Here is a 27087-nt window from a genome sequence, read left to right as displayed (position 1 = left end):
AGCTGGTCGATGTTTCTCTCTCATTGACGTTTCTAGCTCTCTATCCCTCTCTCCTCCTCTCTGTAAAAAATCAATAAAATATATTTTTAAAAAATGAGCTAATAAAGCACTAGACATGCAAATGTCTGTTAACATCACTATCAATCAGAGCCCCGAGCTGGGCGCTGGGCAAGGTAAGATGGACACGAACACACTGAGGAAACATATCTGCAGGCAGAGGGGGCAGGCGGTGTGGAGACTCCAGAGGGAGAGTTCTTTCCGCCTCCAGGAGGCCAGGAGCCTGGGAGAGCGGCTGTGCCCAGCAGGGGAGGCCCGGAGAGGCACACAGGCACAGCGCCCTCCGCCCGCCCACCCGCCCTCGGAAGCCAGCCTCTCTCATCCTGGCCCCGGGACCACTGCTCAGCACCACCTGGGAGTGACCTGCATTGAGCCGGAGTCTGCAGCTGGCCCCGCGATCTGAATGTGTCTCTAACCGGCTCCCAAGGTGGCTGCTTCCCGCTGCAAATGCGAAAGCCTCTCTCCTGTAGCTGCCAGTGTGCCCTGCGATGCCAAGTCAGCCAGTCTCCTCCCGGGAGGCCCGGGACTATTCGCAGCCACGGGAGGTGAACCCCAAGCTTCATCCACCCGCCATACCTCTAACAATTAAACAACAACAAAAAGCCACGGGGTAGCCTAGCACAGCCACGGACCAATTCCATCTGATGTCCAATGAATGGATCGGGACAGGCGCCCAGCACAGTCGTATAGAGCCCGGTGGGCTGCATGGGGCTCTGGAGAGGGTTTGCACCGGTCAGGGCCACTAGGGGATGGAAGCATGCTCCAGGGTAGGGCTCTGGGCCCCACCCCAGCCTGACCACACATTCCCCTCTCATCTGTTTTATCAGCTGAGTTCCCAGAGGCCACATCATGTGAAAACAAGATCACCTTACTTTAAAAACAGCCGTGGTGAAAAGCACTGATCTACGAGCGCCTCTCAGCAGGGGCGCTCTCTGCCGCCGCCGTGGCAGGGCACCTCTGGGCCAAGCAGGGCTGGGCCGGCCCTTGCAGGAAGTCAGCATCCCTGGTCCCTGCCCACGAACATCAGGTAGCAGCCCGGTCCTGTCCTGTCGTCCTGATGACAAAGCCCAGCTGTGAAGCACGCCTCTAGCTCAACTCCCCTCTTTTTTTTCTTTTTTTCTACTTCTTTTTTAAAAAAAATATATTTTATTGATTTTTTTTACAGAGAGGAAGGGAGAAAGATAGTTAGAAACATTGATGAGAGAGAATCATCAATCAGCTGACTCTTGCACACACCCCCCACTGGGAATGTGCCCTCAACTAAGGTACATGCCCTTGACCGGAATCGAACCCGGGACCTTTCAGTTCGAAGGCTGACGCTCTATCCACGGAGCCAAACTGGTTTTGGCTGCCCTCCTTCTATAGCCGGAGCAGTTGAGACCCAAGAAGCCAAGCCACTGGCCCGTGGCCACAGCACAGCAGGGCGCATGGAGAATCAGACAGCGCCAGCCTCAGACCCACCTCACCAGGGCCTTGGTCTCCCAGAAGTGGGCAGGAGGCAAGCAGGAACCCCTTTTCAGAGGGCCTCTTGGGGGCACCCACACCCTGCACTGCCCGTGGGAAGCTACGACCAGGTAGCCCCTGCTGTGGCATGCACCCTCGGCGTGGATTACAGAAGCACCCTTCTGGGGCCGGGCGAAGAGGCTGTGACCACCGCGGGGTCCCTCCGGGCAAGAGCCCGGTGTTCCCAGGCCCGTGCCTCCGCTCTCCCCCACAGAGGACAATTGGGCCATTGGCTTGGGTGGGGGAGAGTAGATTCACTGGCTACGGCTCTGCCCAGCTCCTCCCCGCCCGCACCCTCTCCTTAATGAGGCCATTGTTTGCCCAGGGTTCCCTCCACAGCTGGCCCCCACCCCTGCCACTCCTGCCCTGGGTTTCCCCTCCAGGGTCCTGCCCTTGGGAGCCTCCTAGGGCTTCCTGACTTCCTCCCCCGGGGCCTCCCTGACCTGCCCTTCCCCTCGCTGGGCCACTCACTTTCCTCTCCCAGCCTCTGTTTTTTAAATTAATCAAAGACGCATGGACTGCCGATCGACTTCTGTTCAGCATGAGAGGAGAGCATGTCATTCCAGCCAAAAGCAAATAAATCTGCTCCTTTATTTACGGGCAAACGAACCGTTCTGTGTTGGTTTGGGGAGACACGGAGAATAGTTTATGAACCTTTAGCAGCACCTTCACAGACCCTGGGTGGCCAAGAACCACCAAAAAGAAGATAGCTGTCAGCTGAGATAGTTGATAAATCTGGAGTCTTGAGGGGCCCAGCCACAGCCGGGCTGAGCAGGGGACCGAGCGCTGGCTGCCTCCTGTGACTGCACAAAACGGAACACTGACACTATAGCATGTTTGAGCACCTTGGGGTACTTCTCATTCACTACCAGTGGCCCATGCACATTAAAAGGAAATTAATTAGAGGAAATATTTTAATATCGATATTTGCCCTTTCTCTATAATAGACGTGTCAACCAAATTCATGATTGACAATGACAGGTGGAAATACAAGCGTGCGATTGGCACCAGCAAGAGTTTTGTACGTACCTCGCATGTGCAAGTCAACTTAGCATTTTATAGATAGAGAATAAACTTGCTTAATTAGACCTGCTTTCTGATTTAGCTAAACTTTTTTCCAGCCCAGTGAAGCACCCCAACTTCTCTTTCAGGTAATTGTCAGCAACACAGCAATAAATATCAACACGAAGTAGATTATTATTGTAAATCACACAGGGAGAACAAAGGGTAAAATATTTAACTGCAGCAGTGTTTTGTTTTATTTTGTTTTAAATATATTTCTATATTGATTTCAGAGAGGAAAGGAAAGAGAGAGAGAGAGAGAGAGAGAGAAAGAGAGAGAGAGAGAGAAACATCATTGATGAGAGAATTGTTATTAGGTTGCCTCCTACTGGAGACTGAGCCCAGTGCACAAAATTCATGCACATTAAAAGGGAATTAGAGGAAATATTTTAATATTGCTATTTGCCCTTTTTCTATAATAGAAGTGTCAGAGATGAAAGAAAATTAGTAAAATGTATATGAAAATATTCCTCCTGTCAGAGTCTGGGGTGTGCCACGGGAACCAGAGTCAAGTCCCCTCCCACCCATATGCATCTCAAAATTGCAGGAGATCTAAACCCAACCGGCCCCACCCCCATCAAGCCCAACGGGTGAAGGGCATGACCTCAGGTCCCCTGGCCCAGGCCAGGGAGAGGCCCCCAGTCAAGCCCTACCAGGCAGGGGGCACGGCCTGAGGTCCCCTGACCCGGGCCAAGGTGGGGGGGGGGGGGGGGGAAGGCAGGCCTTGGGTTCCCCTGTCAAACCCACCAGGTGGGGAGTGTGCCCTGAGATCCCCCGTCAAGCTCCGCTGGATGTGAGGCATGGCCTGAGGTCCCCTGTCAAGCCCTGTTGGGCAGGGGGTGCAGCCTCAGGTCCCCTGGCCCAGTGCTGAGGAAGTGGGTGTGGCCTGAGGTCCCCCAGCCTGGTGCAGAGGTGGGGGGCACAGCCTGAGGTCCCCCAGCTCGGCACCGGAGCAGGGGTCATGGCCTGAGGTCCCCTGTCAAGCCTACCAGGCAGGGGACACAGCCTCAGATCTCCTGCCCCTGTCCCAGCCCAGCACCATGCAGCCTCAGGTCCCTGCTGATTGCTCATTAAGGCTCATTACGGGAACTCAGCCTCCACTGTGGGTGCAGCCATCTTATGTTAAGGATCCTTGCCCCTACTGTGGGCACAGCCATCTTGTTATGGTGTGATGGTCAATTTGCATATTTCCTCCTTATTCAATAAGACTAGAGGCCAGGTGCATGGGGGGATGGGGGATGTCCCTCAGCCCAGCCTGCACCTTTTCTACACTGGGACTTCTCAGGGGATGCCCGACTGCGGATTTAGGCCCAATTGTTTAGGCCAATTACTTGAACTGGATCAATTAGCTTAATTGGACTAATTAGCTTAATGACTTAATTGAACCAATTAGCTTAATGACTTAATTGGACCAATTAGGTGAATTGGAAGAATGAGGTGAATTGGAAGAATGAGGTGAATTAGACCAACTAGGTGAATTGGTCAATTAGCTTAATTGGACCAATCAGGTTAAGGACTTAATTGGACCAATTAGCATAGTAAGTTAATTGGATCAATTTCATTGAGTCCAATTAGCTGGCCTCTTTTCATTGGGTCAACATTATTGGATCAATTTTCTTAATGATTTAATTGTAATCAAATTGATCCAATTAAATTAAATCAGGTTAATTGGATTCAATCTAGTTGATCCAATTAAATTTATTTCCACTAACTGGATTAAATTTATTATTTTTTTTAATATATTTTATTGATATTTTACAGAGAGGAAGGGAGAGAGATAGAGAGCTAGAAACATCAATGAGAGAGAAACATCGACCAGCTGCCTCTTGCACACCCCCTACCGGGGTTGTGCCCGCAACCAATGTACATGCCCTGGACCGGAATCGGACCTGGGACCTTTCAGTCCGCAGACCGACACTCTACCACTGAGCCAAACCGGTTTCAGCTAACTGGATTAAATTTAGTTCTAGTTAAATCAAATCTAGTTAATCAGGTTAAAAAAAATTTAATATATGTTATTGATTTTTTACAGAGAAGAAGGTAGAGGGATAGTTAGAAACATTGATGGGAGAGAAACATCAATCAGCTGCCTCCTACACACCTCCCTCTGGGGAGTGCCCATAACCAAGGTACATACCCTTGACCATAATCAAACCTGGGACTCTTCAGTCCGCAATCTAATGCTCTATTCACAAAGCCAAACTGGTTAGGGCAAATTGGATTAAATTTTTATTATCCACTTCAATCATGTCAAACTTGTGGCTCATGGGCCACATAGGGTCCACAATGAACATTTTGCAGTCTAGCCAATATAACGATGTGTAAGAAATGTTTTAATAAAAATTTCATACCTTAATTTTCACAATATCCTGTTATACATAATCTATACTTATTAATAAAAGGATAATATGCTAATTAGACCAGGTAACCAGCCTTCTCCCAGATGCCCAACTTCCTTCTGGACAAAGCCACGATGGTGGGGAACGAGGCAGAGGCAGTTAGGAGCTATCAGGTCAGCAGGGGAGGGCAGTTGGGAGCCATCAGGCAGGCAGGAGAGCAGTTAGGTGGCCAGCAGAGGCAGTTAGGGGCGATCAGGCAGACAGTCAAGTGATTAGGAGCCAGCAGTTCAGGATTGTGAGAGGGATGTCAGATTGGAGTGGGTGCAGGTTGGTCTGAGGGACACACTGCCCCTCCTCCCCTGCATCCTGTCTCTAGTCTATATATAAAGGCTAATATGGTAAGTGTACGACCATCCAGGTAATGATGTCATGTAGCAAGGCCTGGCTTCCTCTCCCTAATGACTAGCCTCCTTGGAGTTTCTTCAGCCCAGGAATCCAACCTGCATTATAGCCAGGTGCAAACATTTTACAGTTTACTGTGCTTCATCTCGTTTTCATGTGCCTCATCTCATTCAATCCTCACAGAAGTCCTAAAGTAGGTAAATAGGAGACTTAGTAGAATCCTATTTTCTTTTTTTAAATATATTTTATTGATTTTTTACAGAGAGGAAGAGAGATAGAGAGCTAGAAACATCGATGAGAGAGAAACATCGACCAGCTGCCTCTTGCACACCCCCTACCAGGGATATGCCTGCAACCAAGGTACATGCCCTTGACTGGAATCGAACCGGGACCCTTCAGTCCGCAGACCGACGCTCTACCACTGAGCCAAACCGGTTTTGGCTAGAATCCTATTTTCTTTACATTAGCTGGAAAATGGAGATTTAGAAAGTTTAGAAACTTGACCTAACTGAAAAGAAGTAAGAAATGATGGAACTTGAAAATGACTTCAGGTTTTCTCACTGTGCAGAATATAGTCAAACCCTGCTACAGGGAGAACCCTTTGTTCTCCCTGCATGATCTACAATAATAATCTGCTTTATGTTGATATTTACTGCTGTGTTGCTCACAATTACCTGAAAGAGAAGTTGGGATGCTTCACTGAGCTGGAAAAAGTTTAGCTAAATGAAAAAGCAGGTCTACTTAAGCAAGTTTATCTATATAGAGGCCTGGTGCACGAAATTTGTGTGTCCTTCAGCCCAGCCTGTACCCTCTCCAATCTGGGACCCCTCACCCTTGAGGGTGATGTTAGACAGCCCTCTCACAATCCAGGACTGCTGGCTACCAACCATTCACCTGCCTGCCTTCCTGATTGCCCCTAACTGCTTCTGCCTGCCAGCCTGATCACCCCATAACCACTCCCTTGCCAGCCTGATCAATGCCTAACTGCTCACCTGCTGGCCTAATTGCCCCTTACTTCCCTTCCCTGCTGACCTAGTCACCCCTAACTGCCCTCTCCTGCTGGCCCAGTCACCCTTAATTGCCCTCCCTTGCCAGCCTGGTCGCCCCCAACTGCCCTTCCATGAAGGCCTGATTGCTCCCAACTGCCCTAACCTGTCAGCCGTCTTGTGGTGGCCAGCTTGTGTCCACATGGGGGAAGCCATCTTTGACCACATGGGGCAGCCATCTTTGTGTTAGAGTGATAATCAATTTGCATATTACTCTTTTATTAGATAGGATAGGATACAAAGCTTTCATTGGTGCCAATGGCACACATGTGTTTCCATCTGCCATTGTTAATAGTGAATTTGGTTGACACTTTTGTTATAAAGGGAAAATATCAATATTAAATATTTCTTCTAACTAATTTCCTTTCAACGTGCACGATTTTGTGCACCAGGCCACTAGTTATATATAACAGGATACTGTAAAAATTAAGTTATGAAATTTTTATTAAAATGTTTCTTACTTTTCCTGGGCCACAAAAATACTCATTTGGGCTGCATGCTGCCCACGGGCAGTGAGTTTCGCATGCTTGCTCCAGACCTTGAGCTTCCTGAGGGCAGTGGCCCAGACAACCAGCATCAAATCTATCGCAGCATCAGTTACTTGAGTCCCACAGAAGTGCTCTGACCTAGGGCCCTCCTCTCCAGCAAAGGGAGTTTTGAGTCGAGGTTTAACAGGATGGAACTCCCCACCACCACCACTACCCCCCAGCCATTCCTCATATGTAGGCAGGAATCTACAAGCCACAGAGGAAAGTCCTGTGTTCAATTCCAACAACTTCTTGGCTGTGTAATTCTAGGCAAGTTACTGAACCTCTCTGTTTTCTCATATTAAATGGGGATAATCGTGCCTCCCTCACAGTGCTATTGGGATAATTAAATGAGATGACGTATGAGAAAGCCAGGCCCATAGGACACCCTAAACAAGTATGCAAAAATGAAGGGGAAGGAAGGAAGGAAGGAAGGAGGGAGGCAGGGAAGTCAACATGAGCTTAGGAGGCTTGTCCATCAACCCCAGCCTTTCAGCAACCATGATACACCACTCAGCTTACTCCACCCAGTACCCCCCAGCTCTCCCTACACACACCCTATAGCTCTCCTAGTCTTACCTGGGCTCCCAAGAATTCCAACAGAGCCTGAAAAGGGGGAGAGAAAGCTGGCTCCAGCCTGAGCCCATCCATCTCCAAAGACTCCTTTCCTCTGCCACTTCCTGCCACCAAGTATTCATTCATCCTCAGAGTCATTCATTCGTGCAACATCCATGTGACTGACGGTGTGCTAGGAGCACGGAAAACCGAGAGGAACAAGGTCTTGCCCTGGTGGAACTCAGTCTACCAGAAAACCAGCAATTGAGAAAATAAACTCGGTGATATACTGAGCAGTGACTTGAGGAGGGCTGCAAAAGGAGGTTCGGAGTTCTACCAGCATGCCCAGCGGGGAAGCCTGGCCCAGCTGGAGCCTGGGTAAGAACCTCAAGCAAAGAGCAATCGGCACAACTGAGGGTTTGGAGTTGAAGGGCGAGGCTATCAAGTTGGCAGTTAGAAATGACCACTTTGCTCCACAGAGTGGAAAACCATGAAACCAGAGGGCTGCCCAGGGCAGCGAGGCAAGACCGGAGTGAGGAGGGAGAGCACCGTGGATTCAAGGGAAATGTAGGCGTGAGAAGCCACAGCATCCAGTGACCGCCTCGAAAGGCCACGGTCACACCATTCTTCAATACTATTAACTAACAATTACTTAAGTAGCTCCTCCTGTGTGCACCGCTCTAAGCAATTTTTAAATGATCTTGGATGCTCTCAATAACCCTATAATGAATTCTTGTTACCATCCTCATTTCACAGATGAGAAAACTGAAGACAAGGTTAAATAACTTGCCCAAGGTCAAGTAGCATAGCTGAAATGAGAATCCAGTCCTGCTCTAGAGTTCATGCTCTTTTATTTTTTTTAAAGATATTTTATTGATTTTTAGAGAGGAAAGAAGAGGGAGAGAGAGAAATAGAAGCATCAATGATGAGAGAGAATCATCAATTGGCTGCCTCCTGCACGCCCCTCACCGGGGACCAAGCCTACAGCCCAGTCATGTGCCCCCGGCCGGAATCGAACCCGAACCCTTCAGTCCACAGGTCAACAGCCTACCCACTGAGCCAAACCAGCCAGGGCTAGAGTTCATGCTCTGAACCAAAACATTTGAAAGCTTCTCTAATAAGCTTTTAGTCTGGGTTGCTCACTAGCCACACAGCCTCGGACTCCAGATGTGCTGGAGACCCAACCGGAGAACATTCCTCAGCCTTTGCTCCATCCCTGTTCGCGTCCAGAGAATACCAGCAGTACCCAGCCCCATATCACTTTCTTTTGCACTTCAGACAGGCACTCTTAGAGCTAGACCAAGCCCCACGCCCAACACGAGTGGGCCTCTGCTTTCATTCCAGAGCCACGTGAGATCCAGTGTCCAGGCTCACAGGAGGGAGGACTAAGGCTTGCCTTTCTGGCCACTGGAGTCCATGACGATGAGCCTAGCTCCACTGTCACTGACACCAGGGCACCCAGAGATCCTGAGTAGGCCTTCCTGAACTGCTGCCCAGAGCACAGCACACGGGGGGGGGGGGGGGGGGGGGGGCCTCTGGGACAGATGTTGACTTTGCAATCAATAAAGCTGAAGCACTGGAAAGTAAAACAATGTGTAGGTGTGACAGAAGGAGCACTGAACTGGGAGTCAGGAAGGCCAATTCTGATTTCCTCTTACAGAAAACGATGGGGGATGGAGGGTCTGGGGGACACCTGCCCGCACTAACAGTTCTAATTACACAGACCATTTTCCCTGGTTTTGCTGAGCGCTCAGGAGCAGCTGCTATGAAGGCAGGTGTCCTGGCAGGGGAACACGGAGATTGTAAAATGCAGATAATCCGCTGAAACCAGTTTGGCTCAGTGGTAGAGCGTTGGTCTGCGGACTGAAGGGTCCCGGGTTCGATTCCGGTGTCAAGGACACGTACGTTGGTTGCGGGCATGTGCAGGAGGCGGCTGGTCGATGTTTCTCTCTCATCGATGTTTCTGGCTCTCTATCTCTCTCCCTTCCTCTCTGTAAAAAATCAATAAAATATATTTTTTTAAAAAATGCAGATAATCCCAGGAGGCTAAAATAAGGACAAGATTCAACCTCACCACTTCTGGCATCCCAACTGTAGACCCAGGAGAATGCACCAGGGGAAGACACCTACTAGGAAGACCTCCTGGTGGCTAACTGGGCTCACATTAAAGAAAAGAAAAGCCTACCAGCCATTTCTGCACAGAGGACTGTCATGCAAGCTGCACTTTCCAGAGAAGCCTGTGCTGAACTGCCCCCCTGCACTATGTAATTGCCCGCTGAGCCAGCCCTTATAAAGGTTTCCTGGAATCCTGTTTCAACCAATGGGATTGAGGTTTTCTCCATCCAATCAGAGCTGAGCAGTTCTGACCAAGGAGAGTGGCTCTGTTCTGAGCAATCAGGACAGTGCCTTTTGGACACATCTAACTGTGAAAATGTGGAGTTCTCATTTGCATGAGGATAGACCAATCAGGAGCTAGGGGTGGGGACTTCTGTCGTATAAGCCAGCTCCCCTGTGGCTCCAGGAGCACCTTTCAGCTTAAGAAGAGATCCAGGCTGCTCTCCTGGCCAGAGCAGAGTGGAGCAAACCAGCACAGAGCAGGTGGTGGCTGAGCAGAGCTACCTAGCCAGAGAGGGGCCTGGCCCCAGAGTTGTTCTACAGCTGTGCCGCATCACCACTGAGCTGGTTTGCATTAAATAAAGTTTCCTTCTTCACTGCACCCCAAACTGGGGCTTCTTGTTGGAGTTGAATTGCACCAATGACCACTGGTTGACACAACCTTCCTCAGAAGTGGGCAAGTCTGTGCTGGCAGGACCTCCTCACAGCAGAAGACAGAAGAGAGTCCCAACTTCAGGCCAAGGACAAAGTCAACCTCACCTCCCTCGTCATCCCAACCCCCTTCCTTTTCATTATCACATTTGAGTCCCCAGACAGCCTCGTGGAGAATGGGAGTCAGAGGTGGTCCTCCCATTTTACGGATGAGGAAACCAGGACTCAGGGGGAGGGGCTCGCTGTTACAAATTGAAAACACAACTCAGGTCTTCTGAACCTGAGCTTGGTGCCCTCCCCACTGCCACGCTGCCTCTCCTGTAAGGGTGCTCTGTAAGGAGGCACAAATGGGGCAGATCTCGTGGCTCATGGCTCTGTTGTATCACCGTTCTCGGACACCAGGACTCTGCTGAGTGCTTCTCTCATCCCTTATCTCAGTAAGTTTTCACTATCTCCAAGAATCGATAAATAACAGACTTTTTCACTTTACAGATGAAGAAAGTAATGTTCAAAGTCCAACAGACATATGTCCAAGGACACACTGTTAGGCAGTGGTCACCATTCACCACCAGTCAGTCCGACTCTAAGCCCAGACTCTTCCTGCTATGTTGCCTTGGTGTGTTCATGCTCTCCACGCGGACAGGGATGGAGACTTTCACATGTATGCCTGCCCACAGCAGGTTCTAGCTACATGTTGGCTTGTACAATTATTATTCCCAAGACTGAAGCCTTAAACAAAACAAAGACAGAAATTACAATCCAACCAGAACATATAATCATGAAACTTTATGCTCCTTACAACACCACTTCAAAATAAAAATGATTCAAAGGGGAAAAGAAAAAAAATGAACAAACTCATGATTTAATACACCTCTATCAGAAATGAACAGAATAAGTAAACCAACAATTCTTGAACTTTTTGGTCTCATGGCCCCTTTACACTCTTTTTTTTTTTTTTAATATATTTTATTGATTTTTTTACAGAGAGGAAGAGAAAGGGATAGAGAGTTAGAATCATCGATCAGCTGCCTCTTGCACACCCCCTTACTGGGGATGTGCCCACAACCAAGGTACATGCCCTTGACCAGAATCGAACCTGGGACCTTTCAGTCCGCAGGCCAACGCTTTATCTACTGAGCCAAACCGGTCTCGGCCCCTTTACACTCTTAAAAATTATTGAAGTTTTTAGATTAAAGAGCTTTTGGTTTTACGGGTTTATACCTATCAATAATTACCATGTTTAAAATTAAAACTGAGAAAAATCTTAATTTATTAAATCCGTTTTAAAGGACAATAATAAACCCATTATATGTTAACACAAATTTTGTGAAAGTTAATTACATTTTACAAAACAAAACAATTAGTGGGAAGGGTGGCTTTGCTTTACATTTTTGCAAATCTCTTTCATATGTGGATTAACAGAGAGCAGGTTCTCAAATCTCCTTCTGCACTCAGTGAGTTATTAGATACTGTTTTGGTTGAACGATATGAAGAAAACTTGGCCTCACACAGAAATGTAGTTGGAAAGGAGTGTATTTTAATAGACTTTTCAGATATTGTGGGTATTCTCCATTAATACTACCAAAAAAAAAATGATACGTGGCAGTTCCTTAAATGTTGGTTGTAATGTAGAATCTGAATCCGTATCAATAAACTTTTCTGGTTTGGCTCAGTGGATAGAATGTCACCCAAACCCTTCAGTCCCCAGGTTCGATTCCAGTCAAAGGCATGTACCTTGGTTTGGGGCACATTCCCAGCAGGAGGCAGATGATCTATGTTTCTAACTCTCTATCCCTCTCCCATCCTCTCTGTAAAAAAAAAAAAAAATCAATAAAATATATTTTAAATAAATAAAATAAACTTTTCTTACTGTTAACTTAAAATCTATTGGTCTATCTTGTACTTTGAGTGGATCTTGGAATTATGTACTATTTTAACCTTTAGACTTTCTGAAAGGGACTTGGGGACCCTCAGAAGAATCCTGATTATACTCGGAGAACCACAGAAGTAGGCAATAAAAAAGTAGAAAACTGTAGGAGTTGATAACCTAATTAAGCAAGTTTGATCTACAAGGACTTTGCTCACAACAGCCCATGAATAAACATTCTTTTAAACAAACTACGCCCTCTATCAGCCGGGGAGATGTGTGCCTGGACAGACGGCAGACACTCCACGATGGCCGGATGCCCAGCACGCCAGGTGCTTCCCCCAGCTGCCCAGGCCCTCGGACAGCCTCACCAGGAAGGGGCACCACGTGGGAGGGCAGCCTCCTGCCTCCGGGGCTGCACAGCCAGGAAAGCTTCCCTGAGTGACTGCCCCACGGCACAGCCACCACCTGGCACCATTCTTGTGAAGAGCTTCCCTCCTGGATCTCATCAGGGGTTCCACGTCCGAAAGCCTCCAGGGTCCCCAAGGCAGAGTCCAGCCTGGCCCCTCTGGCCCTCAGAGCCCCTGCGCTGCCCAGTGCAGACTCACTCCGCTCTCAGACCATCTGCAGTTCTTACCCAGCTGGCAGCAGGAGCAGTGCCTCCCTCTGTCCAGACCGAGCCAGCACCTTGTACAACCACTGGGGAGCTCCAACACCCACCCACCCCCAGTGCCCAGGGCCACACTTCCCCTGGAGGGCAGAAGCCTGGGCAGGCCCAAGGCGGGCTGAGGGGTGAGATGGAGTTCAGAGAGCAGAATCCCAAACCAGAGCCAGGGCCAAGGTGTCTGGGGGAGCTTTCAGAACACACCCCACACTTTACCCTATAATTACACATCCATCCCTGGGAGATCTGGGTGCCTATTATGGGCTGGCACTGTGCAGGGGGCTTGGTCTCCATGCATCATTTTGTTTGCCTCTCACAATCGCTGCTGAGGAGGTCCAGCTTACAAACAAGGAAATGGAGAGTCCGAATGGCTAAATACTTGCCCAAGGTCACTCAGTGAGTATGCACTTGGATTTGAACCTGACTTTGTCTGCCTGCAGTTCTGACTCTTGCACCATTGCTACACTGTGCTGTCTGACCCTGCAGGGACCAGTCCTTCACCTCCTGAGGATCATCCACAGAACCTATTCGTGCTGGGAATTGGGAAAGGGAATAGGGGGAGAAAATACCCTCAGCTTGTTCTACCTGGACCCAACCGAGTCATCCTGGACATCAAAAGAGTCTGTCCCTCCCCGGGTTCTGTCTGCTGAATTTTCTTCTGCCTCCTCTGCCTTGCGTCTTTTCCTCACAGCTAGATAAGGGGACACAGAGCCTATGTCCTTTGCATTTCTGTATCCCTTTGTGTGTGTAGGTGCTCCGTGTGCGGTGCATATTAAGAGGTGTGAGCCTTGGTTTCTCTCAGCTACCACTGCAAGGACAGATCCATGGGAGACAGGAGGCTTGGGGACATCGGGAGGACTGGGAGTCTGGGGCGGATAAGAGCAGGTGTGGAGGGGGCAAATGTCCCAGCAGAGCCAGCCCCCAGCAGAGCCAGCCCCCAGAGCACCCAAGCCCTCCTGCAAGATACCTCCCAGCGTACCCTCCCCAGCAAAGGCTGGGAGATCAAGTCCAAGCCATCCTCCCCACAAAGCTTCTCCTCCAAAACTCCTCCCGCAGGGAAGCCAATGAAAGGCAGGGCCCAAACAGAAGGAAAAGACCCCAAACTTAGTTCTCCCGAGGTTTGCCTCCTCTCTGGTGCCTCCCTGGATATCCCCTCCATTCCTTCCTCCGCCTGGCGCCCAGAGGAGGCACACTGTCCCACTGTTTCCTCGCCGGGGGCGGAATTTATCTTAGGGCAGAGAGGTCAAGTCCTGGCCTCTGGAGTCCAACACCTGGACTCCTGAATCCTCCACCTATTCGCTGTGTGACCAAGGACTGGTTCCGTCCCCTCTCTGAGCCCTCCATAGCCATCAAGGCTTCAGACTCAGAATCCAGACCTCTGGTTCCATCTGGGCTCTCACTCTGGTTCAAGTCCCCACACCAGTGCTTACTTAACCTCTCTTAACCCCATTCACTCAGCGCCTGTATCGGTCAAGTGGGATTATTCATAGTACCTGCCCACCTGAGAGCGGTCGGTGTGTACATTAAATGAGTGTGTAATGTATGCAATCTGCTCAGAGCAGACTTGGCCCCGTAAGGCCGAGCTATCAGTTGGAACAGTAGCTGATAAGGCTGTGCCGCGCTGTGCAGTGTCTCTGGCACCGAGGAAGGACTCACTACACAATCGCTATGGTATCATCTTCGCCTCCACTGGGTCATGATGATCCTGGAGGTGCCCAGCACCAAGCAGGAGCTCCGAAAATGCTGGAGGGCAGGGAGGGGGACGAGCTGACCGCCTGAACCCGGAGGGTGTGGGCAGCAGGCAGGAGCCTCCCGCTGGGAGGAGGGAAGCCCGAGGTGTCGGGGAAGAGAAAACAGAGTGGAGGGGGAAAGGCCCAGACGGAGAGATAAGCGCACAGAGTGAGTGAGAAGAGGAACAGGAGAGGCTGAGCCGCAGAGCGATAAGGAGGAAGGAGAACGAGGGCGAGGGGCGAGGGAAATGTCCAGAAAAGTGAGGGAGCCTCCAGGAGAGGCGTGAGGCGAGACGGCTCGGCGGCGGCAGGGGAGCCCGGGATCCGCCGAGGGGCGCGGGAGCGGGTGGGAGGGGCCGTCGGGGCTCCACCCTGCCTCCCTCGCTCCCTCCCTGCCTCCCCGCCGCCCTGGGGTGGGGCCGGGCGGCCTGAGATTGGCTGGGGCGCGTGTCGAGGCCCCGGGCTGGAGCCCCGAGGTGGGAGGCGCCAGGATCCTACTTGGTGCGTGCGCCCAGGAGGGGAGCGACATCGGCCACCCACTCCGAGGACTCTGGCTGCCGCGGCTGGAGGGGGACGTGGTGGCGGAAGCACCCGGGGCAGCGGGAGCACCCGGGGCGGCTGGGGGCGCCGCGCACCGAGCGGCGGGGTGCGCGCAGCCATGCGGGGGGCGACGGGGGGCGCGCGGGCCGCGGCGCTGGCGCTGGCGCTGCTGCTGGGGGCGCTGCGCGGGGCGCCAGCGCGCGGGCAGGAGTACGACTACTACGGCTGGCAGGCGGAGCCGCTGCACGGGCGCTCCTACTCCAAGCCCCCCAAGTGCCTGGACATCCCCGCCGACCTGCCGCTCTGCCACACCGTGGGCTACAAGCGCATGCGGCTACCCAACCTGCTGGAGCACGAGAGCCTGGCCGAGGTGAAGCAGCAGGCGAGCAGCTGGCTGCCGCTACTGGCCAAGCGCTGCCACTCGGACACGCAGGTCTTCCTCTGCTCGCTCTTCGCGCCCGTCTGCCTGGACCAGCCCATCTACCCGTGCCGCTCGCTGTGCGAGGCCGTGCGCGCCGGCTGCGCGCCGCTCATGGAGGCCTACGGCTTCCCCTGGCCCGAGATGCTGCACTGCCACAAGTTCCCCCTGGACAACGACCTGTGCATCGCCGTGCAGTTCGGCCACCTGCCCGCCACCGCGCCTCCAGGTAGCGCCGCCCCGCCGCCCCCGCGCGCTCTGACGGCCCCGGGTGCCCGCTCCCCCAGCCCCTCCGCACAGCTCTCCTTCTTCCTATCTAACCGGCCCCCCCCCCCCCAAAAAAAAACAAACAACTACCTGTACACACACACACACACACACACACACACACACACACACACCTATGCGCTTAGCCTTGAGCACCCCCGGGATTGTCTCCACGGCCTTCTCGCCTCCCCACAAACCCACGAACTGCCAGAGCAGAGCCTCCCTGCGGCCCTGGACCTTCCCACGGGTTCTCCCCACTGAACTGCCTGAAAACCTTTCCCCAGGCTTCCCTGCGGCACCCACCTCCCCAAGCCATGAATGCCTGGGTGGTCCCAATACTGTCCCCTCCTCCCAGGGCGTCCTGATAAATGCCTTATTGCCTCTCTCAGCCCAAGAATGTTGGGGGGTCGACAAACCACGCTTTTACCTCTTCCACACACCGGGACCCCAAGGCATCCAGACACGGATTCCCACCCAGTTTGGGGAACTTGGGAGGGAGGAGGGCTACGGGGAGGGATGTAGTGAAAATCTGGGGACTAAGTGCACACCGGGGCTGATTCCCATCTCCCCATTTCCTCTCCCTAACTTTCCCCGCTCCCTTCCTCAGCCCCCCAACCCCCACTGCAAGACCCTGAGCAAGGCTCAGTGCAGAAGAGCGAGCAGAGAGTCAGGCTCTGCCCCTTCAGCATCAGTTTCCCCATCTGTAAACCAGAGAGACCCAGTTCCTGAAACCTCTGACATCCTAGGCGAGACCTCCCACCAGCCTCCCAAAACCCACTCCCCCTAATACCTCCCTGGCCTCAGCCTCCCCTTCACTGTGCATCCCCTCTCCCTGCCGTCTGCCCAGCTCCTTCCGAACGGAGTAGCCCCCAGCCAGCACCAGACAAGAGGATAAACCCGGGCGTTGAGCAGGAGAGCTTTCCTGGGCTCTTAGTCTGAGACCCCGAGGAGCCCTGACCCTGGGACTTCCCCGAGGGCAGCACAGCTCTCCTCCTTCCTATCTGGCTGGCCCAAAAAAAAACAGCTACCTCAGCATGCCCTGCCTACCCCCAGGCTCACCTCACCAACAAGTCCCCCGTCCTCACATCAGGCCCTCCCCTGGGGGTCTCATTTGGGTGGGGGCTGCGGAGTGTCAAGCGAAGGGAACTCCTCCTTGGGTTGAAAATGGGACAGGGAGGCAGCGGGGATGGAGACGGCTTAGTCCCCAGCAGGGAGCCAGCCCTTTACAGTCTGGAAGCAGGGAATCCCACCTGGCCCCTCCCCCGAACTCCGCCCTGTCTGAGCCCCTTTCCCCCATGTTGGGGAGCCACCCGGAGACAGACATGGGAGACCAGAGGCTGTGCAGGGGCCTCGGGAGCAGCAGCCTGAGTGTAAGACAAAACTCCTTCTTTTGTGTAAAAGTGAAGACTTCTGGCTCCCTTTGGAAAGTCAGACATGGTGGCAGCGCTAAGGCTGCCCAGGCAGAGGGGTGGGCGCTCCTCCTCACAGTCCCTGTCCTGCCAGGACTCTTGTCTGCCCCACGTCTGGGCCCTGTGCTCCTAGGAAGAACCCCTGAGCGCCCTCTCCCAGCTCCAGCCTGGGAGTCAGAGATCCCGAGTCCGAAGCTCGGCTCTCACATCTTTGCAGACTTGGGTAGCCGCTCTGAGCCTCAGTTTCCTTGTCTTTAAAACAAAGAAATACCTACTTCTGAGGACTAAACGAAACCACTGCAGCTGCAGGGTCATGGGCGGTCGCGCCCACCTGGGCAGTGTTGTTCCTGCCCAACCTCTCTCTCTCCTGTTCACAACCACTCAGTGAGCAGGTGGGGTTATCACTGCCACCTCCCACTTCCTGGTAAGAAGTGGAGGCTGCACAGGGGAGGCGGCTCGTCCTTGGAGCCTGCACCCTGAGTGGTTCTTTGGACTCTGGTCCCCACACCAGGCTCCCTCAGCCCCACCCTTGCCTCTCTCTTCAGTGACCAAGATCTGCGCCCAGTGCGAGATGGAGCACAACGCGGACGGCCTCATGGAGCAGATGTGCTCCAGTGACTTCGGTGAGTGTGGGGCCCACGCAGCCACCACGCCCCTCCTCCTCCACACACACATATATGAACACATATGTCCATGCCCAGCACTGTGAACCCTAAGTTCTTTGCCTTAGGGACCCCGTTTAGACTGATGATAACCATGAACCCTCTCCCCAGAGAAATGCCCCCATTTTTAATATCATCTCAGGGGCTTCCGGCCATGGTCCACAGGCCTCAGACGCCATCCCTCGCTTGGCACCATCCAGAGGGGCCTCCAGGGCTGGGCTCTCTGTGTGGGGAGCAGGCTGAGCCCTAAGATGATGGGAGCAGCGGGTGGGAGAAATGGGCTCCAGAACGGAGGTGCAGCCCGCTCGTGCCTGGGGTCCTCTCCTGAGTACCCGATGGACTGGTACTCTGGCCAGGGGGGCTGTGGTCACCTGCCCCACAGCTTCATCCTGGGCCTCCCCATTCCCAGGCAGCTGAGTCTAGTCCAGTCAGGTCCCGGCTCCTGCATGGACCACACAGTCCAGTTTGTGCTCTCCGCCAAGTCAGCTCCTGTTTTGTGTCTTGGCCTCCCTGTCCGAGGGGGGAGGGGAGGAGGGAGGGATGGAGGGAGAGAGAGATATGAAATCTTTACTTCAGCAGGTCTCTCATGTTGCTAGTCTGTTTGTAAAGAGAATACCACTCTTTTATCACAAGGTGTGTGTGTCCAAGAGAGAACAAGGTGTGTGTGTCCAAGAGAGAAAATGAGGAGGTGAGGGAGCGGGAGGAAGAGAAGGGAAGAAGGGAAGAGATTTCATAAAAGCTTCCTTCCCTGGGTGGAAAAATTCTCGGACTTCTCCCTGGATGCTGAGATGGGCCCAGAGGCCTGAAGAAGGGAGAGGGAGACGAGCCCAACGGACTCCTCCCCAAGCTCAGGGCTCCCTGTTCCCAACTGTGTGAGGCTCTCTGTGGTCACTTTGGAGGGCCTGGACACTCTCTGACCACTCTTCTCCTACATCCCTCCGGTGCCCCACACTCTCACATTCCCACACACAACACACAGCACCACACACACACACACTCCCACCCACCCACCCACACTACAGTCGCACACAGGTTAGTAGTGTGTTCACACCAGCTTCCCAGCCTTGTACTCAGGGATGTGTGCATCCTAGCGGGGGTATTTACCCCACGGAAACCAGCGAATAACAGGGCAGACTCCTTCCCGAGAGCCAGCTGTCAAACACTTAGCAGCCCACATTCACGCATGTGGACTCAAACACACACACACACTGACTTGTACCCACCACATACACTCCACACCATACACACACACACACACACACACACACACACACAGAGAGAAAGAGAGAGAGAGAGAGAGAGAGAGAGAGAGAGAGAGAGAGAACCAGAAATCCCGTTCAGAAACATCCCCAGAGAACATGAAGTCCAGCCTCCCTCCATCTCAAGGACCCCTCCCCACCAAGCCCTCCGATTGCTCACCACACCTCCAACATCGCCCTCCCTGGACAGCCCACCACTGCGCACCCCTCTAGAGCTCACAGTGCACTTCCCCTACCCGCACCTCCAGCCTCCAATGTGATACTGTCCGTGCAAGTCCAACGCAAGATAGGAGCTTCATAAACACGAGAGTGTGCGTGTGTCGCTCCCCATTGAAGCCTCAGGCACGAGCACCAGCAGTGAGGCCACCAGCATCCTGAGCAAACCTGACCGTGCTCATGCTGTCCTCTGTCCGCCCCCACACACAGTGGTCAAAATGCGCATCAAGGAGATCAAGGTGGAGAATGGGGACCGGAAGCTGATCGCAGCCCAGAAGAAGAAGAAGCTGCTCAAGCCGGGGCCCCTGAAGCGCAAGGACACCAAGCGGCTGGTCCTGCACATGAAGAGCGGGGCGGGCTGCCCCTGCCCGCAGCTGGACAGCCTGGCCGGCAGCTTCCTGGTCATGGGCCGCAAGGTGGACGGGCAGCTGCTGCTCATGGCCGTCTACCGCTGGGACAAGAAGAACAAGGAGATGAAGTTCGCAGTCAAGTTCATGTTCTCCTACCCTTGCTCCCTGTACTACCCCTTTTTCTACGGGGCCGGTGAGCCCCACTGAAGGGGGCCCTCACAGCTGCGCCTTGCCCCGTCCCTGCCCTGGGGCACACTGTCGCCTCCTGCCCCCAGTGCCGGCACGGGCCCTAAGGGATAGGCATGGAGCCCAAGCCGTCCTCGGCTGAAGGCTTTTGGGGTATCTGGGAGCTTCCTCTCTTAAAAAAAAATAAGGTTTCTTTTCTTTTGAGGGGAAACCCCCAGAGTCTCAAAAAGTAGGCAAGGAGAGACAGAGGAAGGGTAGAGGGGCTGTGAGCAGCCAAGGCAGTTTCTGGAGTGGACCATGGTGTGAGCTCCCCTCTGCTGGGGGACCTCGCCTTGGAGAGGGGAGTCTGGATATGAGGCTGAACTTGGAGGTCAGTTCTCTGCCCTGCGTGTGTCCTCTCGTAGCCCCCAAAGGGCCACAGTGCCCTCTGGCCACTCCTCCCGACTGTCCCCATCTCTGCCAGCTCCCTTACCCCTAGACCGGAGAGAAGCCCAGCCTAGATCCCCTCCCATAAGCTCGCTTCTTGGGGTTCATTCCTCAGCCCCTGCATGTCCCCTTTACCTTGACGAGTAAATTATTGCTACTGCTGCGAGGCCGCAGGTACTAGGCTGATGCAGGTAGGGTTTGGTGTTTAACGGTTTGTTTTGTTAAGTTTTTAATTAAAGAACACAACAGTTGGTTTTGACCAGGTGGTTTCTCTGTCAGGCAGTCCCCGGAGAGAGGGAGAGGGAGGTTCAGAAGGGACTTTTAGAAAGAGGCCCTTGTCATGGCCCACGGCCTGTCCACACACACATACTCAGAATGCCTCACAGCAGCGTCCCCGCTTGTGCAGGATCCCCCAGGAGCACACAACAAGGGTCACCCCAATCATCCCCACCCATGAGGGACGGAGCTGGCCATCGTTTGTCTCTGAGGCCAGCCAAGTTCCCCAGCCTCCTCCCACGGCCAGAAGGCTCCCAGGGCCAGAAGGCTCCCACGGTCCTGAGGAGTCTCCCTCCCTCGGGCAATGCCTGTTCTGAGGAGCCGAGAGGCCAGGCCACAGAGCTACTTGAAGGAGCCAGAGGCCTGACTGTGCTGCTCCTATACTCTCAGCACACAGACACCCTTGCACATGGTCCTGACATGGAGATGAGGGTGCAGAATGGTGGTCTCTGGACCAGAGCATCAGCATGAAGTAGCAGCTCAGGCCCCACCTTCCACGAAACACTGGACCTCACTCAAAAGCAATTATTTCCGAATCTCTGGAGGGTGTTCGGAAATGGGCATTTCTCCATGCTCGCTGGGGTGGTGTGCAGCCCAGGGGAGACCTTCCATCTAGGTTTCCAGATACACCCACAACGGAGGCAGGAGGAGGGCACTGGACCTGCCTGCATGGAGGGCACCAGCTAGGATGCCCGAGGGGCTTCTCCAGTGAGCCAGTGAGATGGAGGCTGCTCCCTGAGGCAGGGAGGGGCAAGCCTTCAAGTGGAGGCGACAGGCTGTTACCAAATGTCCAGCACTTGGAAGAGGTGGTGCCCAGAGAATCCTTAGGGGCGTCCACCAGCAGAGACGGAGGGGCAGGGCAGATGCGCCCAGAGCAGGGAGCGGGGGACGCCCCCAGAGGGCTTCCCTCACCAGTGAAGGCACAGCTCTAATGCCTCCCATCACGCCCGCTGCTCCTCCAGGACAACGAGCCACGCTCTCCCGAGGTGAGAGCCTTGGCTCCCACGGCTCTCCGTTGCCTCAGAGGCCCGAGGAGGCCGGAGGGCTCCGTCTGCGGTGGGCAGTGGAGCTAACAGGTGGTCTGACAGCATGCCCGTAAATCAGCCCGGCCGTAAGTCAGGTGGCCTCCCCTCAGGTCAGGAGCAGCAGAGGCCGCTTGTTCCTCTTCACCTCCGAGGAAGCCGCCGCCAGCCACCCTCGCCCCAGCCCTGCCCGGCCCACCTGGCTCCCTGAATCCGCCCCTTGTCTGCCAGCCTCCTGCCCTGACCAAATGTTTACGGACACTTCCACGGTCAACCAGGACCAGGGATGATTTTTCCACTGAACCTACAGGACCGGGCCTCTTCTGGCTGGAGCACAATACTGACCTCTGTCAGGTGCTGGCAGCCAGAGGGAGCAGGCGGGGAGAGCTCCTTCAGCCCAGCCCGGCAGAGCCCTCTCACCCAGCCCCCATGAAGGCGCCAGGCCTGCTCTACACGCCAGTCTGTCCCCTGGCAGATTCTTCCCTGGGACCAAGAGAGATCCTCCCAGAGACCGGGGAGGCCTGGAGCCCCCCCTTCACTTCCTCAGGCATGACACCCCCGCCTGGGGGCTCCCTCCTGGCTGGTCTGGAGTCTGCTGGAGCACAGTGGGCACCTGGGCTGTGTATTCTGAAGAGTTGCATCTGACTGCGTGGAACAGAAACGCCGGGAAACTGGGGCTTCTGCACACTAGAGCTTGAGACGAGCAGGGAAGGGTCCTTGTCCCAGGCTGTTCTGTCTTCCTGCTCTGCCCAGGGGGGGCTTTGTGCTCACGGTTACAAGATGGTGCCTCCTCCCAACTTCTCGGCCACACTCAGGCAGCAAGGTGGGAACTGCTCATAGCAAAAGCCGCGTGTCAGCGGTCTCTGGCCCTTTTGATCAGGAAAACAGTAATTTCCCAACAAGTCCCACATGGTAGATTTCCACTTCTAGCTCACCAGCAAGAAGTCACAGGGCCCCCCTAGTTGCAAGGGAGCAGAGAAGTCAAGTGTTTCAGCTGGGCACACTCGGCGTTCTGAGAGAGAACAGGCAAGATGGGGCTAAACACTCAAAATCAGGTGAGAAGAGGTAGCAAAGCCCAGTTCTGGTGTCCAATCCTGTGACTTAGGGACTGTGTGACACTGGGAGCATGGCCCAACTATAAAACAGAGTCATCATGTCTATTTCACAAGGTAGTTGAGTGTGAAGTGGGAAAGTGTATGAAAAGTACCTGGAGCCCAGCCAGCATGGCTCAGTGGTTGATCATAGACCTATGAACCAGGAGGTCATGGTTCAATTCCTGGTCAGGGCACACGCCCAAGTTGTGGGCTCAATCCCCAATGGCGGGTGTGTAGGAGGCAGCCGATCAATGATTCTCTATCATCATTAATGTTTCTATCTCTTATTCCCTCTCCCTTCCTCCTTGAAATCCATAAAAATATATTTCAAGAAAAAAGTACCTGGGAACAATACCCAGCACTTAGAAGATGTTCATTAAATGGTAGGTAGTTTTGTTTTTTTTACCACAGGCCTGCACATATGTGCTCAATAAACCCCTAATTGACTTATTCATCAACTAAGGAACCACTACTGATAGGAAAGCAGGGAAAAGACAGGAACAGCTTATCTAAAAGCCAGAACTGTCACTTTCAGAAGGGGAGTGGAAGCTACATTTGGACTTCTGCTTCAGGAAAAATATCCCCAATACAGGGGAGAAGACATATAATACCAGTAATCAGTAAGTGTCAAGACTATGCTGATGGCAGGCACTACTCAAAGCATTGTAACACTCTAATGTAAGCTTCCCAACAGCCCTTTGTGGCAGGTACTATTATTTTTTTTAAAATATATTTTATTGATTTTTTACAGAGAGGAAGAGAGAGGGATAGAGAGCTAGAAACATCGATGAGAGAGAATCATCGACTAGCTGCCTCTTGCACACCCCCTACTGGGGATGTGCCCTTGACCGGAATCGAACCCGGGACCTTTCAGCCCGCAGGCCGATGCTCCATCCACTGAACCAAACCAGTTTTGGCAAGGCAGGTACTATTATTATCCCCATTTTAGTAAGGTGGCTCAGAGAGGTTAAGGAATTTGTTGAAGGTCACACAGCTTATACATGATGGTAGTGCTAGGAATTGAGCCAAGGGCAGGCCAGAGGGGTACAGACAGCCAGGCTTCTGCCACCCAACCCCCACCCCTACCCCCACCACCACCCTGCTTCACAGGGCGATGACTGGGAGCCCTGACAGCAGCGGAGGAGCCAGCCTCAGACTGTGGCTTTTCTCGGGACTCCCAGAGCAGCCCACCATGACCCCACTCCCTTTCTCAGCCCCGTCAGCACTCAGCCTCTTGGGTCTCACAAAGGAAGCTCACATCCCACAACTGTTTAGTCGGCTGTAATCCTAGCTAAAGTTCACTGCTTGGGAAATACAACGTGGGGGGTGGCTGCTCCTGGAATGTGTGTGGCTGAGACCCAGTGTCCCAACCCAGACAGCAGGCTCTACTGGGGCCCTGAAGAGAGCAGCAGCCAGGGGAATCCGGGTCCCTAGCCCCCAGTTGTGCCAGAGAATGGAATGTGCTGCTCTGGGTGTTAAAACAGCCCCAGCCAAGGAAGGTGGGGGGGCGAGGAGGGGGGGGGAGTTGGCAGAGTGGGGAGAGCTCCTACCACAAGGCTGCCTCTGTTCCCCCGGAGGCTGTGCCCACTTCGTTGGGCTGAGGGTGGGCAGGCCCCTCCTGTTAGCTCAGTGCTCAGAAGCGCCCGGAGCTCGAGGGGGCCAAGGCAGAACAGGGAAGGGTGACAACAGTCAGGACAGCCGTTCCCCCAAAGATTCTCTTAGGAGGCATCTATAGGTACCTCTGGCACATTCACATCCCGGCCCAGTGGCTTCCTAGCTATGTGACCTGGGGCAGGTTACTCAACCTCCTCAGGGCCTTCATGTACCCATCAGTTAAATGGAATAAATAACGGACCCTAGCTTTGGGGACTTTCGTAACATTTACATGACAATACACATAGGTATTATCATTCTCTTAAGGCCACCTGCACTAGGAGAGAGGCTGGAGCCAGGGCCCCTCAAAGGGGTTGCCTCCTTGAAGGTTCCATGGAGACAAGGGAATGAGAGTGGAGCTTCGTCTGTCTTCAGTATCGAAGGTGATCAAGGACCACAAAGATCCTAGAAAGCATGGCCAGAACAAGGTCTCCCAGGGACACTAGAGCCTGCTTCCCACCATTACCAACCCCAAAAAGATGGGCAGAACCCTCAAACCCAGCCAGGCCGAGGGAGCTGGCAGCCCATCCCAGATCTGTCCCAGCAGGCACCAGGGCTGTAGCAGAACCTGGCTCCTGTCCCCTCCTCCTGGTGCTGGAGAACTGGAAGGAACCTTTTAAACAGGCAGCCAGCTCTGCCTTCCGGGCCACCCCCCGCCCAGCCCTCTCCACACCAATGTAAGGCACAATGCAGCCCTGATACTGGTTCGTCCTGTAAAGCCATTGGTCCCGGCCTGCTTCACTCAGGCCCTCACACACCACCTGTAAATAAGGAGGTGGCCCTGGCTTCCCCTCTGTGGGGCTACCCACCTCAGATGATGGGAACCATGTCTCTCATGTCCTGTATCCCATGTCCCACGAGCTACTGTGCTACGGTCCGCATTTCACCAACATTCGGCATTGTCTTCCTTTTCCCAAAATAAAATGATATTGACCTGGCTTATTCCAACTACACTCTGGCCACTCTCTGAGACTCTTTCCTAACTAACCATCGAAGGTTATTTTCTAGTATAAAAAAATAATAAACCACTGAAACCGGTTTGTCTCAGTGGTAGAGCATCGGTCTGTGGACTGAAAGGTCCCGGGTTCGATTCCGGTCAAGGGCATGTACCTTGGTTGCAGGCACATCCCCGGTAAGGGGTGTGCAAGAGGCAACTGGTCAATGTTTCTCTCTCATCAACGTTTCTAGCTCTCTATCTCTCTCCCTTCCTCTCTGTAAAAACTCAATAAAATATATATATATATAAAAAAAAAAAAAAATAATAATAATAATAATAATAATAAACCGCTATTCTAAGCCACCCAGGTAGAGCTGTTCTTTCTTTCTCTGAAGATTGCCAGGATGGTGGTAATAAGCTGGCGTTTACAGAGTGCTTGCTATGTGCCAGGCACTGCACTCTAACCTCATTTAATCCTCACAATGGCCCTCTGAGACCAATGTCACTATCATGCCCATATTACAGACGAGTAAAGTAACATAGAAAGGCCCGGGGAAAAGGCCCCTATGGCAACTCAAACGGCATCACTATAGCGGATAGCAGAGCAGGCCCACAGCAAGCCCCCTCCCCTACCACCTCCAGGGCATCCCTGACTCATGCAGGCTCTAAGTCCCTGCTCCATCGAACACGGTGGGGAACACGTATCCTTCGATGGGCAGTGTCACCTCTGCGTGAGAGGACAGAACGGCTGCCGGAGCAGCTTTCCAGCTGCCTCTTCCGTGGGCCTGTGCTCACTCCTGTCCCCTTCTGCTCAAAGGCCCTATTTTATTTTCCATTCCTCTATCTGATGACCCACAGACTGCTAAGGCTGCCTTCGATGTTTTGTGGAGGTTGTTTTTTAGAGAGGGGAAGGGAGAGGGAGAGAGTGAAACATGGATCAGCTGCCTCCTGCAAACGCCCTAGCATGTGCCCTGACCGAGAATCAAACCAGCAACCTTTTGGTATAAGTGACGATGCCCAGCCGAGCACACTGACCAGGGTGCGCATCCTGAAAAGTGCCAGGACAAGGTCCTGCTGCTTCCCTGCCTCTCAGGACCCCTCCACACCAGGGGAAGCTCCGAGCTTCGCAGAATCCCACCTAGACCAGACCGGGCCCCAGCTACAAGGACACCTGGCACCTAAATCCGAGGTAATGGGGTTGCCACAGAGCCCAACTCCCCACAACAGGGTCTCAAATTCCCTTCTTCACTGCCCCGGGTCTACCATCTGGAGGCATAGCTCCTGTGTGTCCCTGGTCTGCAAAGTGCCACGCTGAGCCTTTCACAGCCACTGCTTAACTTCCCTGGACCTCCATCACCTTACCTGCAAAACGGGGAGAAGTACAGCACCTGCCTCGCAGGGCCACAGTGAGGATTAAATGGAACAATGTGTGTAAAGCACTTACCACAGTGCCTGACAACCAGTAACACCCCACACCCCAGCCTTCAAGAACTACTTACAACCCCCTCCCCCATCTCACAGCCAATCCTCTTACCGGCTGGCTCCCAGCCTCACCTCGGGCAGATCCTTTTTTATTTTCTCAGAAGGATTAGCTAAAATCTTTCCGTTCTAAAGCCTGCATTGCTTAGTTTACTGAATTCTAGTCCCAACCAACCCAGCCCCCACAATTTGGTCACAAGACAGAGCCTCAAGTCAATCCAACAAACATGTGCTGAGCCCATCCTGTGTAAGGCACAGCCTTCCTCCTCCTGCCCCCGGCTCACAGACTTCACCTCCATGCCCGTCCACCCCCGTGCTGCAGGCACAGCCCAGGCCTGCACACTCAGCCAGCACTGGGGGCACTGGCTCTCCGGC

General features: G+C 53.3%; 1 protein-coding gene across 1 annotated transcript; it reads left to right on the top strand.

Annotated features, from left to right (window-relative positions):
- Positions 1-15161: 15161 nt before the first annotated feature.
- Positions 15162-27004, top strand: SFRP5 (secreted frizzled related protein 5). Its single transcript, XM_084904110.1, has 3 exons — positions 15162-15705; positions 17698-17775; positions 19500-27004. The coding sequence occupies exons 1-3, from the start codon at positions 15177-15179 to the stop codon at positions 19844-19846; spliced, it is 954 nt and encodes a 317-aa protein (XP_084760236.1). The 5' UTR covers positions 15162-15176; the 3' UTR covers positions 19847-27004.
- The last annotated feature ends 83 nt before the right edge of the window (positions 27005-27087 follow it).

This window comes from Pipistrellus hanaki (genome assembly GCF_964339955.1).
Source record: "Pipistrellus hanaki genome assembly, chromosome: 14".
In the NCBI taxonomy this organism is placed as follows: domain Eukaryota; kingdom Metazoa; phylum Chordata; class Mammalia; order Chiroptera; family Vespertilionidae; genus Pipistrellus; species Pipistrellus hanaki.
This window is presented reverse-complemented; position numbering and strand designations above follow the sequence as displayed.